The sequence below is a fragment of the Diorhabda sublineata genome, chromosome 8 (assembly GCF_026230105.1).
Source record: "Diorhabda sublineata isolate icDioSubl1.1 chromosome 8, icDioSubl1.1, whole genome shotgun sequence".
NCBI classification, from domain to species: Eukaryota; Metazoa; Arthropoda; class Insecta; order Coleoptera; family Chrysomelidae; genus Diorhabda; species Diorhabda sublineata.
The window spans coordinates 18,067,482-18,084,328 of NC_079481.1; the positions used below are offsets into that span (position 1 = coordinate 18,067,482).

Below are 16,847 nucleotides of genomic sequence, written 5' to 3' on the forward strand. Positions count from 1 at the left end.
CAAGATTTAATTAAGCAACCATATATGATAAATAATAGAAAAAATTAGCCTAAATTTGACATATAATTAATAAATATATGTTATAAACGTATAAATTTATCGAAATCATACCTGTTTACACCTGGCTGCAAAGAGGTGCGGACAGGTGCGCATCGGCAAGTGTGATTTTTTAGAATCTTCATATTAATTACCGTGATGTAGATGTTATTTTATTTAAAAAATAAATAAACGGAATTTTTTACCAAAAATCAATTAAAAATAGTTACATTAAAAACAATGGCGGCCAAATTTTGATAGGCACCCTAGTAAATATATATTCTCTTAATTATAAATAAACATAAAAATTTGGTTTTAAACAAAAAGTCGATGAACGCACCAATCCTGCAGCAGAATCTCGTACTAACTTGTTTGATAAAGCTACTGTGTTAGCAGAACGCGTCGCAAGTATAAATTATAATGAAGAGAAAAAGCTTAATATATTCGATTGAAATTGTCTTCTTTCATAAGAGACATTGTTTTTTAGCACTGGACAATGTCTCAGAAAACAACGAAACATCTGGTTATAAATATTTACCATCTGAGGAAAGTTTTTTTTCCAATAATTCAAACAGAGAGATCTTTTTGACTCGTCAGAGCATCTCACGATCCCACAAAAGGTGCCGTTGGCAAGCTCCACGATTTTAAAAAACTCTCCCTTGGATTTCCACTACAATTCCAAAAATGAAATCGCTACAAGTGATTTATCATTGGGAAATTCTACGTTTTTGGAAAATAACAACTCACATATAGATCAGATGTCGTTTTCCTTTGAACTTGATCCAGTACGCTTTTTTGGACCCGAATATAATTCATCACTTGACAAAGTGCAACATGTAGTACTGGATAGTTCAACAGAAAAAATCTAACGTATCGGTTCTGATGTTCAAGAATTGCCCAGAATATCTAAGAAAAAGCGACGATATCATTGCCTATATTTTCAACAGGATGTTCACAATTTTGCACGATATTTGATACGTCATCAGTCTGATGAATTTGACGTTCAAATGTTTTTATTTTTGGACAAAGGTTTGAAACAACGAAAACACGCTTTGGATAAAATTCGTCGTCATGGAGATTTTGTTTCTGCCGATATAATTCCAGTTAACGAAAACAAGATGTACATTTTGTATTATGTCAAACGAAAGCGAAAGTCAAACAGTTATGGCTGGTCCTTTTGGCCAGAATGATCCTCTAAGAGTGAGTGGAGTATTAAACATGTTGGCAGGTGATGAAATTTCTCTTATTGCTAAAATGGACCCAACAATCTGTGAAGTTGCAAGACGGTACATTTTAAGCAGAAAAGAGAAACACTTATTATTAGTTGCAAAAAGAAAGATGAGGAGATTAGCTAGGCTACTTAAATGTATAAGAGAACTAGAAAATAATAAAAAATTATATTTGTTAGACGTATTATACCCATACAAATTTGTCAAAGCAACAAAAATTATAGTTGAATATGACCCAATCGAGAGGACCTACAAGTCAAATTCACTTGCTTTGCACTTAGGTACTTTACTTAAAAGTGCATTAGACGCAGCACTTTCCCTAGAGAAACAAAAAAAGGAGTGGTTCTAAAGAAACTATAGATAGATTGGAAAACTTTAATTGAAACTTATTGGGCATATGAGGTATCCAGTGAAGCCAACCAAAACTTTGTATTAACAAATTTAACAAACCTACGTTAATACCTGCAGCCGAAGATATAAAGGTGAGATTTTTTTAGGAAGTTTGTCGGGAAATATTTATGCACACATAAAAAATACTAGATCAATTTAATAAATGGTCAGTTTTGCGATTTACATTCCCACACATTTTTATGTAGTTTTAAAATTATTCATTGTTTATCAATCCAATTTTTTTTAAGTTTGATGAATATTTGAGGATGATCATGGGAGCAGCTAAAATAAGTTTGGTTTAAGACCCTCATTGCATGAAAAAGTATAAAATATTACAAGAAGCGATATATTGTAGTTTATTCTTATTTAATAGACGAGGAGTAGGTGAATTAGAAAGAATGACTCATTCGGCGTTCTTCAAATGTTACGATAATCATTCCTCTAATGAATTTGAAAAAGTTTTAACTAATACGGAAAAAATATTATATAATAAATTAAAAAGAGTAGTAATAAGAGGTAAAAGAGGAAGGGGCGTTCCAGTTCTCTTTGAAGAAAAAGTTTTCAAGTACGTTGAGTTTTTTATATCGATTAGAGATAAATTTAATTAGAATGAGAACATTTATCTCTTTGGGATTCCCAACTCAACAAATCCTATAAATGGTTATTTAACCATAAAAAACATACCAAGGAGGCCGCTTTAGGGGATTCTGAGAAGTCCAAACTCATTACTTCAACTAAATTGCATAAGCATTTAGCTACAATCAGCCAAATATTTAACATGCAAAAAAACAGAACTAGAACAATTAGTCATTCATGACATTTCATACTGAAAAAACCCATGCTGATTTCTATAGACTGCCAGATAGTGTGTACCAAACAGGAAAGGTGAGCAAGATTTTAATGCTTTCGAAAGAAAACGGAATCGAGAAATATAAGGGAAAAAAACTAAGTGAAATTACAATGGTTGATGAACTAGTAGAAAATAGTGACGAAGAAGAAATCAATGAAAGAAGTCCATTGGAAAATGATGAAATCCCTGGGGAAATAGAGGAATCCATAGAAAATCCAAAGAAAAATAAGCGTGTTTTGATTCCTTGGACAAAAGAAAAAAAACCATTAAGGAAATTTATTTCAAAAACCACATCCGAAATAAAATTCCTCCAAAGAAAATGGAAGTTCAAATACTTGTTTTGGATAATCCTGATAGGTTTAAAAATAAAATGTGGGAACAAATAAAAGTTTACGTCTGTAACGAGTATAACAGAAAATTGAAAAAATAATCCAATTTTAATTTCAAATTTCTCAATAATTAAATAAATTTGTTCTTTGATTTTTAAATTTAAGTTAAGATAGATTAGGTTTGTTGTGATTCTCAAATTCTTTAAAAAACATTCTTGTTTTTATATATAGATCGTGATCTGCAAATAGATATGTTATTTGCCAGAAAATATTTTTCTTTTACATTTTTATGGATACATTAAAATAGTTTTTTGAGTTTACCTACTTTAAATTTAGAGAACGTTGAGAACATTATTTTTTGATTTATTTCTTATTTATGACATTAAAGTTTATTTAAAAGCACTAAGAAGTTTTGTTTCAATTTCTCCAAAAACTATTGTATCATTCTAAAATGAAGGATGATTTTTTTAAATGTTTGAGACATTCTCTTAGAACAGTCCCTGTTCGTGGACTGAGTATTTTATCCGAAAACCAGGAAAGTACAAATGGAACTTTGAGACGTTGAAGTTGGAAAGTGGCAGTTTTTCATAAGTAATATTTCGTTTAAGAAAACCTTTTTATTATGAATATTTTGCAGGGATGTTAATCCTCACCCATGCGGCATTTTTAACAATTTTTTTATATGGATGTAGAAGAGTTGGTGCAAACGACTTCAAGATTTTATTGGTAATTTCAAATTTATTGGAAACTGTGATATGTCAACAGAACCTTTTGCAACTTTGCAACTGCGTTTTAATACTGGATTAAGTAGTAGCTTAAGAACAAATTCTTCTTCGACCTCACAGAGGAAAAAGTGAAATTTTGCAAAAACCTAGCGTCATACATTTGTGAGTGGATATAATTTTTGTTTGGTTATACATATTTACTAGTGTATCTAGCACATGTGGTCATCTACATAAATTCAATCCAGCTCATAAGTCTCAACAATAATCTGAAAATTTGGAGAATTTTCAACTTTACCACCTCCTATCTAGAAAACTAGTCATAGAATTGAGTTGGGCCTATCAACAATTTTAAGAACTAGGTCGAGTACAACAACATATCAAAGTTTCAAAGAAATTCACCAGTCGCCACTATTCATAAAAAAGTGCAGGGTCCTTCTTCGGATCAACTATCAATACAAAAAGAATTAGGGACACAAAAAATGTTTTCATATGATACGCTAATATGCTAATTTATAGGTATCATTACTCTTTCATGTTATAAACAATCTCATTCTCTTTAATGATGCATTTATTTTTTATTTCTCATAGCGTTTGTCTCAAATTAACAATCGCAGTATTAGATTGAAATATCTTATGAAAAATGCCTATCGCAATCGTTTTATACTATGTGAATACCTAACTGGCAATTATCATTTTGATTGTAGTCATTGACTGGCCGATAGTATATGTGGCAACGCCGCATGGAGTCCATATTGCCTGAAATATTCCATATACGGAGCCTACCTTGCTCTAAAGTATACAAAAATATACCAACGGAGCCTTCTGTAACCGGTACATATACCGGATCTTACTACGCCGTCAAGTTATATAGTGGTATACATCAATTATATGCTTTGAATCTTTTCATTTTAAGATTGTTATGAACAAAACGTTGAGCAGCGAATGTGTTATAAAACTATAATATAAATAAAAAAAATTCTCAAATTAATGTGAATTCAATAATTTTACATAGATTGCCAAACTTTTTGTCATTTCAAGAATTTTTTCTTTTCACAAAGAGAATTAGATAATAAATAAAATGCATCGTGTGGTTTTAACAATTTATTAATAAAACTAATTGTAAAACTTTAGTTAGCATAGCAATTCTAAGCTTGGGATACACAGTTCTTTTAAATTTTGATTTAAATATTTTAATCTTATATTCGTTCTTGTTCTGCGTTCTACACTGCTCGTTGACTCATCTAAACTGATTGCAGATGAATAATTTTCTTTGTGACTGTTTTTTCGATTTCTCTTGTGAGATTCAACATACGTCCCATCACTATAACAGTGAGATCTTTTCCTGGATCTTTCACTGTACAATATAAAGTTTTTACACATATTTGTATTAGGAAACTACTTACAAATATTTTATAGTGATACAGTGAGACATTTCTGCATATTTTTTACTCACGTTGAATTTTCACTGGTTGATAGATTGTCAGTTGGCACTGCATCTTTGGATATGGATATAGATTTTGTATCTCCACTAACATGAAGTGCTCGGGCTTTTGCACGTAGCAACTTTTTTTAAAACGATTCGAGCATATTCTAAGTATTCAAAATAAATATTTGATCAATGTTAAATTCACCAACAAAAAATATATGATAAACTTGTAATCACTTACCGTGTTAGAGGTTAAGTTGTCTTTCTCCACAAACTTTTTTCCTTTCGTTAAGTAATTTAATATCTGTTGTAGGAATTCTATGGAAACTAATATCTTTACCTCTATAATTCGTAATGTTATTTGTGCAAGAAAGTATAAAACAAGAAGGCATTTTAATTTCAATAAGTACTCTATACACTCAATGTAAATAAATATAAATTAGTCAGCTGGTGACAGCCAATATGGTGAAAAGTGGGTCTGCGCAGTAGAGGTCGTAAATTGGTCTTCGGTAAAAACACACCTTTAGTCTTTACATCATAATACCTTTTCATCATGGCAGAGATTAATGAATCATCAATTAATTACTGCTGTTAGATACTTTTTTCATTTCTCTATATTATTTTGTTTTGATACTAAAAAGCGGTTTCTATAATTTGTGTGAAGCACTACTAAATGTACTCAATTCAGAAGGTAACTTCGGACATTGTGTAGTTGTAGTAGATTTTCGCCTAATTCGTCGGTTTAAATTAGACAACACTCACGAAAGAAGAAGAAAAAACTCAGTTTCTTAAAACTAAATCACCATCCGCAGAATGTGATTTTCCACTTACAGAACTCGATATTCGTTCGATAATTCAATATTATTTAACGAGAAGAGAAAGGATGGTCAGACAATGGAGAAATATCTTGCAGTAACAAATTGGGTCAAAAATTTCCTCTTGAAATGCAATTCTTACCGCTAGATCACCTTAAAATATTAAGCGAAGTAGGGCTGCGGTGAATTGCACGACCATCAGTGAATATTTTTCAGAGAAGAAGTTAGTTGAAGGTGTACCAGATGAAAATATCGTAAATTACGATGAAACCAATTTCAGTGACCATCCCGGAAAGCCCAAGGTCGTCTGCAAACATGATAGAGTGATTGATTCCTCAAAAACCAGCATTAGTGTAATGATGGCTCAATCTGCTTGTGGCGAAATTCTACCTCCGTTTGTGGTCTATGAAGCAAAGCACAGATATGAAGAATGGACCTTCTGGTCTCGCTATATTATAAGCAAAAGCAGTTCGTTTGAATCAACGACGTTTTTAGAATGGTTTCGTCTTATGTTTTTTGCTTTATTTCAGGTAAAATGAAGGCAGCAAAATTTTAATAGGTGATAACCTTTCAAGTCATATCACCTTGGATGTCATACTAGATTGTCAAAAATATAATATAAAATTTATATTGTGGCTTCCGAATTCCACACATTTATGTCAACTACTTGACGAGGCGTATATTGTACAAATGAAAGAATACTGGTGGTCCATTCTCACACAGTGTAAAATGAAAAAGAATGGACCATTTCAAAAATTAGACTTCCCACGACTTCTACAACAAACATTGGAAACAATAAAGGCTACTGCTGAAACAAATATTCTATCCTATCTTAAAGTCTTAAAAAACTACCCAGTAGAGGAGACAATATAGCCCCATCCGATACCCCAACGACGCCTGACCATTAGTAGAAAGCGATGTCTTTGCCTCATTATTAAATTTTTTATTAACATCAAGAAGGTCAGAGGGTCGTCCTAAAGCCAGAATAAAGCGCATAAAGGTAACACCCGAACAAGGAGTTCTATTTCCACGTCCATTGTTTTGGTGTTGGTAATTGCCTACTACCAAAAATCAACTGGGCGTTGATTTTTGTTTGTATCAGTTGTTTGTTAATTCTAAAGATTAGCGCTATAATTTGCGATTGCAGTTCCTTATTTTCCTTTACCTTTGTTTCATTTTCCTCTTCCATTCTCCTATATTTCTTTCCCATTCTCTCATTTTCTTCTTCCAGTTTCCTTAGTTTGGCTTCATAGTTTTTCTACATTTTGTTTGCTGATATACCTCTATCGTAGGGTTTTTCCTTACTTTTTGAGTTATCCAGGCTGCATGCTTGTAACTCTAATCGGTTTCGTATTCTCTTTTTTTTTTATCTGAAATAAATCTGCAAAATCACAGTTAAATATCAAGTCGTATTAAGATGTACGGTAGATATCAGGGAGGTCATTGCACGCTGTTGCTGGGGGCCTAAGGGGCGGATAAGGGAGTTGTGTTTTGAACCGAGGGGCCGTATATTGTTGACTCAGGGGATGAAAAAGGTTTCTTTAGCAGCGGAATTAGTTGATTCGATGGTACGAATCACATAGCGGGCTTGGAGGTCATTTAAGCGGCTTGGAATGGGGGTTACGTCGGTATTGACATAAATGGTGTTGCTAGGGCTGAATCTACACTTGTATTGGCAGTAGCTGAGAATGGACTGCTCGCAGGTCAGAAGTTTTTGAGAAGATATTCGGGTAAGATGGTGAAGACGTTTGCTCTAAATTCGATAATAGGGCGGATGTATGTTTTATACGTATGAAGTAGGGTGAGGGTCCTGAATTTCTTCCGAGCGCCTTGATAAGACTCATTTCCGTACTGTTTAGTGTGTCATTCAGATCCGCCATCCAACTGAAAGTATGAGTGAATTTCATACCCATATAAACGGCTTCTCTGCGGATATGTGGGGTTGATGTTTGCGCACGTAATTCGGATGTGTGAAGACGATGGATTGAGTTTTTTGGGAATTGAGAGTTACCCTCCATTTCCTGCACCAATCCGAAAATTGGTTCAGAAGATTTTGAGATTTAGTATTGAGGAAGCGTATGTTTTGGGCGGAAGTGATGAGTGCGGTGTCCTCCGCATACAATTGGACCTTTACTGTGGAGTCAAGAGGGACTGGAGTGTCATACTTATAGATAATATATGGGAGTGGAGCTAATATGGAGCCTTGTGGAACGCTGGTAGGAGGTGTGAAAGGTTCGGATGGGCAATAACCAACTTTGACACTGATGGAGCAGTTGGTGAGATATGAATATATTAATTTTATTGTAGGAGGTGGCAGTCGGGTAATCAGAAGCTTCCTAACAAGTGCGGCATGCCAGACCTGATCGAAAGCCTTCTGGACATCCATGAAAATTGCGGAGGCGCACTTATATTGATTCATTGCTTTGGTCAAGATAGTTTGAAGATTGGTGAGTAAAGTGTTCGGGCATGAATCCGAATTGGAGTTTTGGAATAATTAGGGCGATCAGATTCAGGTTTGGAATCAGGGTCTTTGCCGGGTTTGGGAATGAGAGCTGTATTAGCTGATTTCGAATATTGAAGAAAGTAAGAAAATGCCAAGCAGGCGTCAAATAGGCTGCAGAGCTTAGGGAGAGCTGTCTCAGGCAGGTTTTTCATTTCCTACCTTGAGATTTCCTGAAGCGGAGTTCTTCCCAGCTGTGCAAGCCGACCCAACGACATCGATGGTGAAAGGTGCGAGAAGTGGTATGTTCTCACTTAGTTGGGTGATCCAGTAAGGGCTCCGGGTGATGTTTTCAGTGAGAAAATGGATTTCGTCGGCAAAGTCCCTTAAGAAATGGAGTGAAGACTGTTTGCAGGCTGTTTTTGAAGACGGTGATTGTCTCGTTATTCAATGAAATATCGATGGCTATACAATCCACGGTAATTTGGAGAGGGTGTCGGTGGTAGATAAAATTTGACTTTGTGGGAACTCAATAGATGACGCTTCCTGAGTAAACTTTGGCAATTAACGGCCTCTTTTTTTACACGTAGGGGAAATACGATTTGGGACATTTATCGGGTTTGTGATCCGATGCACCGCAAGGGGGACATATGGGTTCGGCTTTGCAAGTATCTGCGGAGTGGCCGCTAGAGGAGTAGCGGATGCAGTGGTGGTTTTTCTCGGTCTTGAACGTTGAACGGAATTTATGGGAATTACGACAATTTTCTCGTCGCCAATGGTGTATTGAATTTTCCTCGACGTTTCGGGATGTAACGTGGAAGGAAGGAAGGAGGACGGTATCGTTGGGATTGGCTTTGAGGAAGCTCACCGAACAGTACTTGGGTGTTGAGGATATCGTAGAGCTCCTTCTGGGAGGTATATTCCTCAAATTAAGGGTTTGCAGTGAGGGAACTGAAGAAGAGGTATGATGTGGTTGTTGAGGAGCTCTGTAAAGCAGGGTTTAAGTTGTTGTTTGGGGTTTCGGTGTAAAGTTAGGAGATAATCGATAGACTTGAGATTCTCTTCCGTAAAAGAGTATTTTTGGGTAAGGTCTTGAAGAATTCCCGCGTAGTTGACGTTGTCCGTCGAGGGAGTGGGTTTAGTGGGAAGAGGAGGAAATTCCTCTACGGAGTTGGTGGAGAGAGGCGGCTTGCTTCGGGTTTGAATTGGTGGCCTGGCTAATATGGGCATTATTTAAATAAATATAAATACAAATAAATAAAAAAAATAAAATGATGAGGGGGCGGAAATCAGGAATTCCTTTATTAACTTATAACGGGGATTTGCCTATCAAAGCCGACAGAGTTTTCTCCCCGGTTAAAGTGTTCCTAACCCTTTTGATTGCCTGTTAATATTAATTGGAAAATAAAATAATATTCACCAGAACCTGTCTCCTTACTTGGGCACTCACTTGTTCTAAAGCTCACTTGACCCCGAAAAGGGGTGAAATCATTATAAATAAGCAAATAAGCCCCAAATAGGGCAGTTGAATAATAAAAAAGCCCCCAAAGGACACTCTTTTGAAACGCTTGATCTATAGGTCACTAAATACTATAAAGGCTGGAAATACTTTCTGCAAAAGTGAGTTTTCGAAGAAAACAGTGACCTAATATACAGTAGTTCTTGCTCCTTACAGACAACCTCATAGCGCTCCTAGAAAGCAGCTTCTGGCTGCAAGAACTTCGTTCTCTATTTATACACATCCACGCTTACCGTAAAGCGCAATAATGTGTTTTCATTGGACGGGGCGCAGCATATGCCCGGACTCGCAGGCGCTCTGGTGACACTTTCAGTTAACTAGCTTATCTAGCAGTTGAGAATAAGAGATAAATATTTCACAATTTAAACAACATAAAAGTTATTCTGTTGTCGATAATCCAATTCTCACTAATAACTGATAGATAAGCCTTATCTCACACAAAAATATCAATTGATAAGCTGGGCCTCAATAAGCAAGTGTAACTATAAGGAGTTAGAAAACGATTGCCAATCTACATGTAGAATCAACAAACGAGAGATTGTAAATTCATTACACACTGTTTGTAGTGAGATCTTCATTATAATTGTGTTCTCATAAAATGTACTCGTATATAATTAAAATTCAAAAGTTAGTTTAAAGAAAGTATATTTTAGAAAATAAAAAGTTACAAAGTATTATGAACTAAATTTCTATACCTATTTAAACAATTTGAAGACCATAATATATTAATCAAACATAACGTTCTATTCTATTTGATTTTTATTAATATTGTAGTTTATATACACATAATTATACATATTTTGAATGGAAAGATTGCTCTATTACAATCTGTAATTGATATTGTGTATATTGTTTGGTAAGCTGAGAAATAACTGAATATTTATGGATTTGAATTGTTTTTCTCTTAGATACCAATGTTATTATATGAAAATGTGACACTACCAGACGATTCCAAATAGCAATAAATAGTATTTACATCGTCAGCAGATTCAAAAGTACTGATCAAATGGATATATTTCGAGCTTATTGTTTTATTATTATTCATTTCGTACCTTTGTCTACATTATTTCTATAAACACTTGTCTGAAAGAACATTTCTATATCGATACCTTTTTAACAGACTATCGTAAGTGCCATTTTTACCAAAAATGATATTTTATACATATCGTATGTGTTTCAGTATGGTGGTGTGGTTTCTAAATTCATTGAAAAATTGAAAATTATTGTATTCATTCAATAGGTATTAATGTCGATAAAGAAGAAAATTAATGACTCCTCAGGGAAAAAGTAAATAAATAATCTGTATAATCAACAATTAAAAATGTTGTATAATGTAAGTTAATGCTCAGGAGAAAGTCTGAGACTAACTCAGTCTGACGTTAATTAAATAAAAGAACATTATTAACCTTAACATCAAATTTTGGAATGTAGCGTAAAATTAGCATTAAACACGGTAAATTTTTTCTCGACCTCCTTATAGTCTAAGAGCCAGTGAAAGGCTACCTGTATGTATTTGACCAGACCTGATTTTTGGTGTATTGAGGCCCCTATACCTACCCTACATGGAATGGGGACTCACTAAGCCTAAAGTGGTGGACGCGGCTAGTGCGCAGGTAACACAGGTATTAATTTTTAACCAATTTTGAATCCATTTGACCACGTCTGCCGTTTTGAAATTATAAAATATATTATTATTATTATCGGAAAATAACATTGGCAGACTATTATCACGCCGATTTCTTTGTGGCAGACAATTTTGAAATTTCAAAAAAAAGTCAAATTTTGAAAGTATTTGACCAGATCTGCCATTGATGTATTTTATTAATTACAGTCTAAAAAACTTATATATATCACGGCAGACGTCTACATCGCGTATAAATCTCAATAATTAACAAAATCCCAGCGACAGCCCGGTTAGATAGTTGGCCTAGGCTTTAACAGCGATCTCTTTTTTTCACTCATGTAATACTGTTATACTCATCCTTGTCTGTACAGCTTATTCTATCTTATTCTAGTATATTCTTTCTCAACGTATAACGTTCAAAAAATATAGGGTGTATACCTGGAAGGGTCAGATAACAGTCCCAACGTAGCCAGATGTTTTCAGTATAATTCTATGCGTACATATAGTTACCTCGTGTTTCGTGAATATTGCAATATACGTAGTGCTGATTATTTTATTTTTTTGTCAATTATTTATCAAATATATCTGACATGATGTCGAGTAATAAAGACCAAGTGAAGTGTGTTTTTTGTGATAACATAAAAAATGAAAAATTAATAACTTTTTCTGTAGAGACAATGGCAAAATGCCGAACGATTTTAAGGTTAAGAAAATTTCATAAGTTGAAATATAATGACGTTATTTTACCAGATGAAATTTATGATGCCGCTTATCACAGTGCTTGTTATAAATCGTTTACAGCTTTAAAAAAAAAGTTTTTTTCGACAGAGATCACAGAAACGGTTGAATCACGACGTCATACTTCTATCAATGCAATTGATGAACCATCAACATCTGCTAGTCATCATGTAACAATGCTAAATGATTCCCATGCAGATGTGAACGTGACCGAAACACCCGATGACATGGACATAACTACAGAAGCTGCAGAAGATCAGGCGCTGGAGGAAGTACCATGTGAAGATGTTCAGGCTTCTGGTAACGTGGCGGCAACCAACCCGCAATTGTGTTTTTTTTGTAACAAAAAAAAGAAACAAAACCGGTCTAAAAATGAGCCTTTACGGACAGCAGATAAGGATCAATTTGAAAAAAGTATTTTGTCAAAGTTCAAAGTAGATACAGAAATTTATAATGAAACTTTGTCAAAATTACAAAGTCATCAATTCCAGAACGTTCATTATCATGATGTTTGTCGGCAAGATTTTAGAAACAAGAAAAGATCCTTGGTTAAAAGTCCTGTCCGTACTTCTTGGCATATCTCTAGAGATTTACATGAAACGGTCTATAAAGAAATATGCAATTTAATAAAAGAAAAAACTTACATAAAGAGTATCTAGATATGTTTAATGAATTGAGTGAAAGCTTGGAAACAAAATCGATATTTAACACACACTTTTTAGAAGAAAAAATCCGCAAAAAGTTCAATGATAAAATTCAAATTCTCATTTCTAAAAACAAGAAAGTAGTTGCCCCTAAAGGTATTACAACCATCGATGATTCATTATTTGCCCATTTGAAAGATCAAGACACACTGCAAGCAGCCGCCGCCATTTTACGACAGGAGATCATGAGAATAAAGAAGAAAAAATTACCTGACTACATAACAAGTCAACGACTGATCAATGGGGAATGTTCAACACCACCAATGGTGTCAGAATTTTTTTCTTCAATTCTCGGAGGTTATGGTCGTAAACATCGGAATTGTGATAGTTTTCAACGCCACGTAAAATCTTTGTCCCAGGACATCATTTATATGAGTCACAATGGTAACATTAAGACTTCGAAACACATCTGCTTAGGCATGGCGTTAAAAAGTCTTACTAGCAGTCGAAAGGTTATCGATATCATCAATCGTTACGGCCATTGCATCAGTTACAGCGCAATTGAAGAGCTTGAAACAGAAGCAACATTTTCTTCCGTTTCACGTACCGGGATATGTCCAGAGGCAATTAATAAAGAGGAGAATCTTTCGACAGGTATGGCATTCGACAATTATGATAGATTTGTTGAGACTAGGAATGGAAAAGATACTCTTCACGATACAGTTGGTATAATATACCAAAATATTGTACACGACAATTTAGAAGAAGAAGAAGAAGACGAAGAAGAAGAACGAGAAAAAACACGAGTTGAAGATATGACAGGAAATAAACGTAGAAGGCGATCTTTTGAAGCAGTCCAACATGAATTGCCACAGTGCGCTAAAAAACTGAAAAAAACGACTAATATTGAAATTCAAAGTGAGGAAGAGATTAATTTAATAGTGCATAAGAGTCTTTACGATCAAATTGACATTATTTGGATGTTAAGTCACGCTTTTGGGCTGCCCAATACCCCTATGTGGACTGGTTTCAACAGTAAAATAATAACCGATGATAGTCCTCAGCAATTAATTTCCTACTTAACTCCGATTAATGAATCTCCAACAAGTAATGCAGTTGTTTTGGCTACTATGCATCAATGCATGTCAGTATTGCAAGAGCTAAATCAAGAGTACATGCAAGTAACTTACGATTTAGCTATTGCAAAAATCGCTTTGCAAATCCAAGTTACGAAAAGTAACACCTTTAGAAAACTATTCATACACTTGGGTGCTTTTCATATTATGATGTCATATTTTAAGGCGATTGAAAAGTTTATTAATGATTGTGGTTTGACAACCATCATGGTTGACAGCGAAATGCTTGCTAGTGGATCTATTTCAAGTTTTATTGAGGGCAAGCATTTCAATCGCTGTAAAAGATTACATCCAATGATGGCTTTGGGGCTACAAATTATGCATTTCAGATCTTTTTTAAAGTCTACAAATATTAAAATTTCTGATGATATCGAAGAAGAACTTGCAAGATTACAAAGTTGTCAGACACCTTTACTTATTATTCACAATGAAAGTTTAAGAGAAATCTGTAATGACTATGTTATTTATGAACAGCAGTCATTAAATGGTGATCATGGTAAAACATCGCAATTTTATATGATTTACATAAAACTTGTTTATCATTATTTACAACTAAGTAGAAGCATTCGTGCTGGAGACTTTCAATTGTATCTTGACATTCTACCAAAAATAACCAATTTATTTTTTGTTTTCAACCATCAAAATTATACAAAATGGACTGTTCAGTATCATTACAACTTAAAGAAAGCTTATACAACTCATCCTGGTTTAGAGGAGGACTTTAAAAAAGGATTTTTTGGGATCAAACGTACCAGTAAACCATTTTCAAGGCAGCCCATTGATCTTACATTAGAACAGACCATCAATGCAGATGCTGCAAGAACACTTACTGGTATCTCACATCTGACTAATTCCATTTCAGCTCGTCAACGGTGGGCGAGAAGTCACGACATCCGCTCAACTATAATCACACACGTGTTAGAAGAGTTAGGAATAACCAAGAAGCAAGATATTTCAGTAGAGTTGCAGCCACATAATATCAAGAAAAGTTGTCAACAACTTGATAAGTTTATAAACTCGTTCGATCAGTATGTGACCCCTTCAGCTTAGATTTATCACCCGATCAATTATTTAATATAGGTTCTGGGAAAGCTGCATCAACTCAATTGAGTGAATTTCTTTTAAATATCGAAAAAAAAGGTGAAGAGCTACGAACTACTTTTATATCGGAATGTGCATCTGACTCCAATAGGTTTGAAAAAGCCATAAAAAAGACACCGATACACAATTTTTCAAGTCTACTTATGAAGAAGAAGTCGGTAAAAATTGGAGGTAAGCATCAAGAGATCAAGCTACAGCGAGATTTATTTGGGCGTTTGTTGGGCCATCAAATTGATGTTTTAAGAGTTTTATCGTATCCCATAACTCCTGTACCTCTTGCTCTATGTCATCTAGATGGTGGTTTTTGTAAGACTGACCAATCTGTACTTGTAAAATGTCTTGTACCAAATGTTGATCAAGAACCACCACGCAATACAGATGTGTTTATAATTGATGGATTTTTCATTCTTCATTCAATGAAAGAAGTTCCTAAAACATTCGGGAGTATTTCAAAAAAATTTCTTCAAATGATAACAAAATATTCTGCCCGACGTATTGATGTTATCTTCGACCAATATTTTTATCCATCAATAAAAGATAGTGAAAGATTTCTACGGCATGAAGCATCTTTGATTGACTACACAATTTCTGGGCCTGATCAGGTGCGACCATCAGATTTTTCAAAAGAATTGAAAAACACCAATTTTAAGGAAGCTATTGTTGAATTTTTTATAAAGCATTGGTCTACTGAGGAAGTAAAATCATTTTTGGGTAACCGACAGATTTATTTAAATTTTCGGAATTGTCAATTGTATCAAGTTGTTGATGATACAGTAGAATCGAGTGTTGTGGAAGATTTATGTTGTACTTCACATGAAGAAGCTGATACAAAAATTATCTATCATGCTTCTTATATCGCAGAGCAGACAAACATTGTCATTAGGGCCTCAGATACAGACATTTTAATTCTAATGATTGGTAATATGTCACATTTAAAGAACCCTCATTCTAATATTTGGATGCTCAGTGGAACAGGAAATAATGAAAGATACATTGACATCAAAAAAATTTATAGAGAACTTGGTGAACTATTAGCTAAAAGTTTAATCGGTTTCCATGCATTTACTGGATGCGACTTTAATCCAGCATTCTTTAACAAAGGGAAAAGAAGACCCTTTACTTTACTGAAGAAAAATTCTGGATTTCAACAAGCATTTGCTACACTTGGTGAAGATAATTTAACAGAAGATCAACTACAACAGCTATTTAACACTATTCAAGAGTTCACCTGCCAGCTATACAATGCCAAAAAATCTACTGATGTAGACGATGCCAGGTTTCAGATGTTTGTTAGAAACTATAAAGCCTCAGACATCAATGAAAATTTTCAGAAGAAAATTCAAAATTTTGACGCAAGCTCAATACCACCATGTAAGACTGAGCTTTACCAACAATTTTTGAGGGCCCACTACATTTCTTCTCTGTGGAGAAATGCTTCCAAATTACAACCGACAACTTTAGACCCATTGAAGTATGGTTGGGATGAGCAAGACAACGCATATACCTTCAAATGGTTCGAAGGTGACCAACTTCCATCTTTTGTGGGTGACTTAATCACCAAAGTTTCTTGTAAGTTTATAAAAATATATCCTTTCTAGAATATTTTCCGATCAATTTATTTATATTTTACGACTAACGTTTTATTTTTGCAGAGTCTGACGCATTAGATGATGAGGACGAGCCACCTAACGACCAACATGACTCCGATGACGATGATGATGAATGATGATTAAGATGTATATACTTATATCAATATATATTTTAAAGTATGCATGATTTATTTTTAAACTTTTTTAACAATTTTGTATTTATGTTGACGAAATGAAATGAAAAAATTGAAATGAG

General features: G+C 34.3%; 1 protein-coding gene across 1 annotated transcript; it reads left to right on the forward strand.

The window, feature by feature from the left end:
• The first annotated feature begins 15,145 nt into the window (after window positions 1–15,145).
• On the forward strand, window positions 15,146–16,722 carry LOC130448266 (uncharacterized). The gene is made up of 2 exons (XM_056785550.1): window positions 15,146–16,571; window positions 16,655–16,722. Coding segments are annotated over exons 1-2 (1,428 nt in total). The 3' UTR covers window positions 16,657–16,722.
• The last annotated feature ends 125 nt before the right edge of the window (window positions 16,723–16,847 follow it).

What these genes read in the sequence shown, in the direction of transcription:
- LOC130448266 (XM_056785550.1), top strand. Translation starts at nt 15,146, where the DNA reads ATGAAGAAGAAGTCGGTAAAAATTGGAGGTAAGCATCAAGAGATCAAG.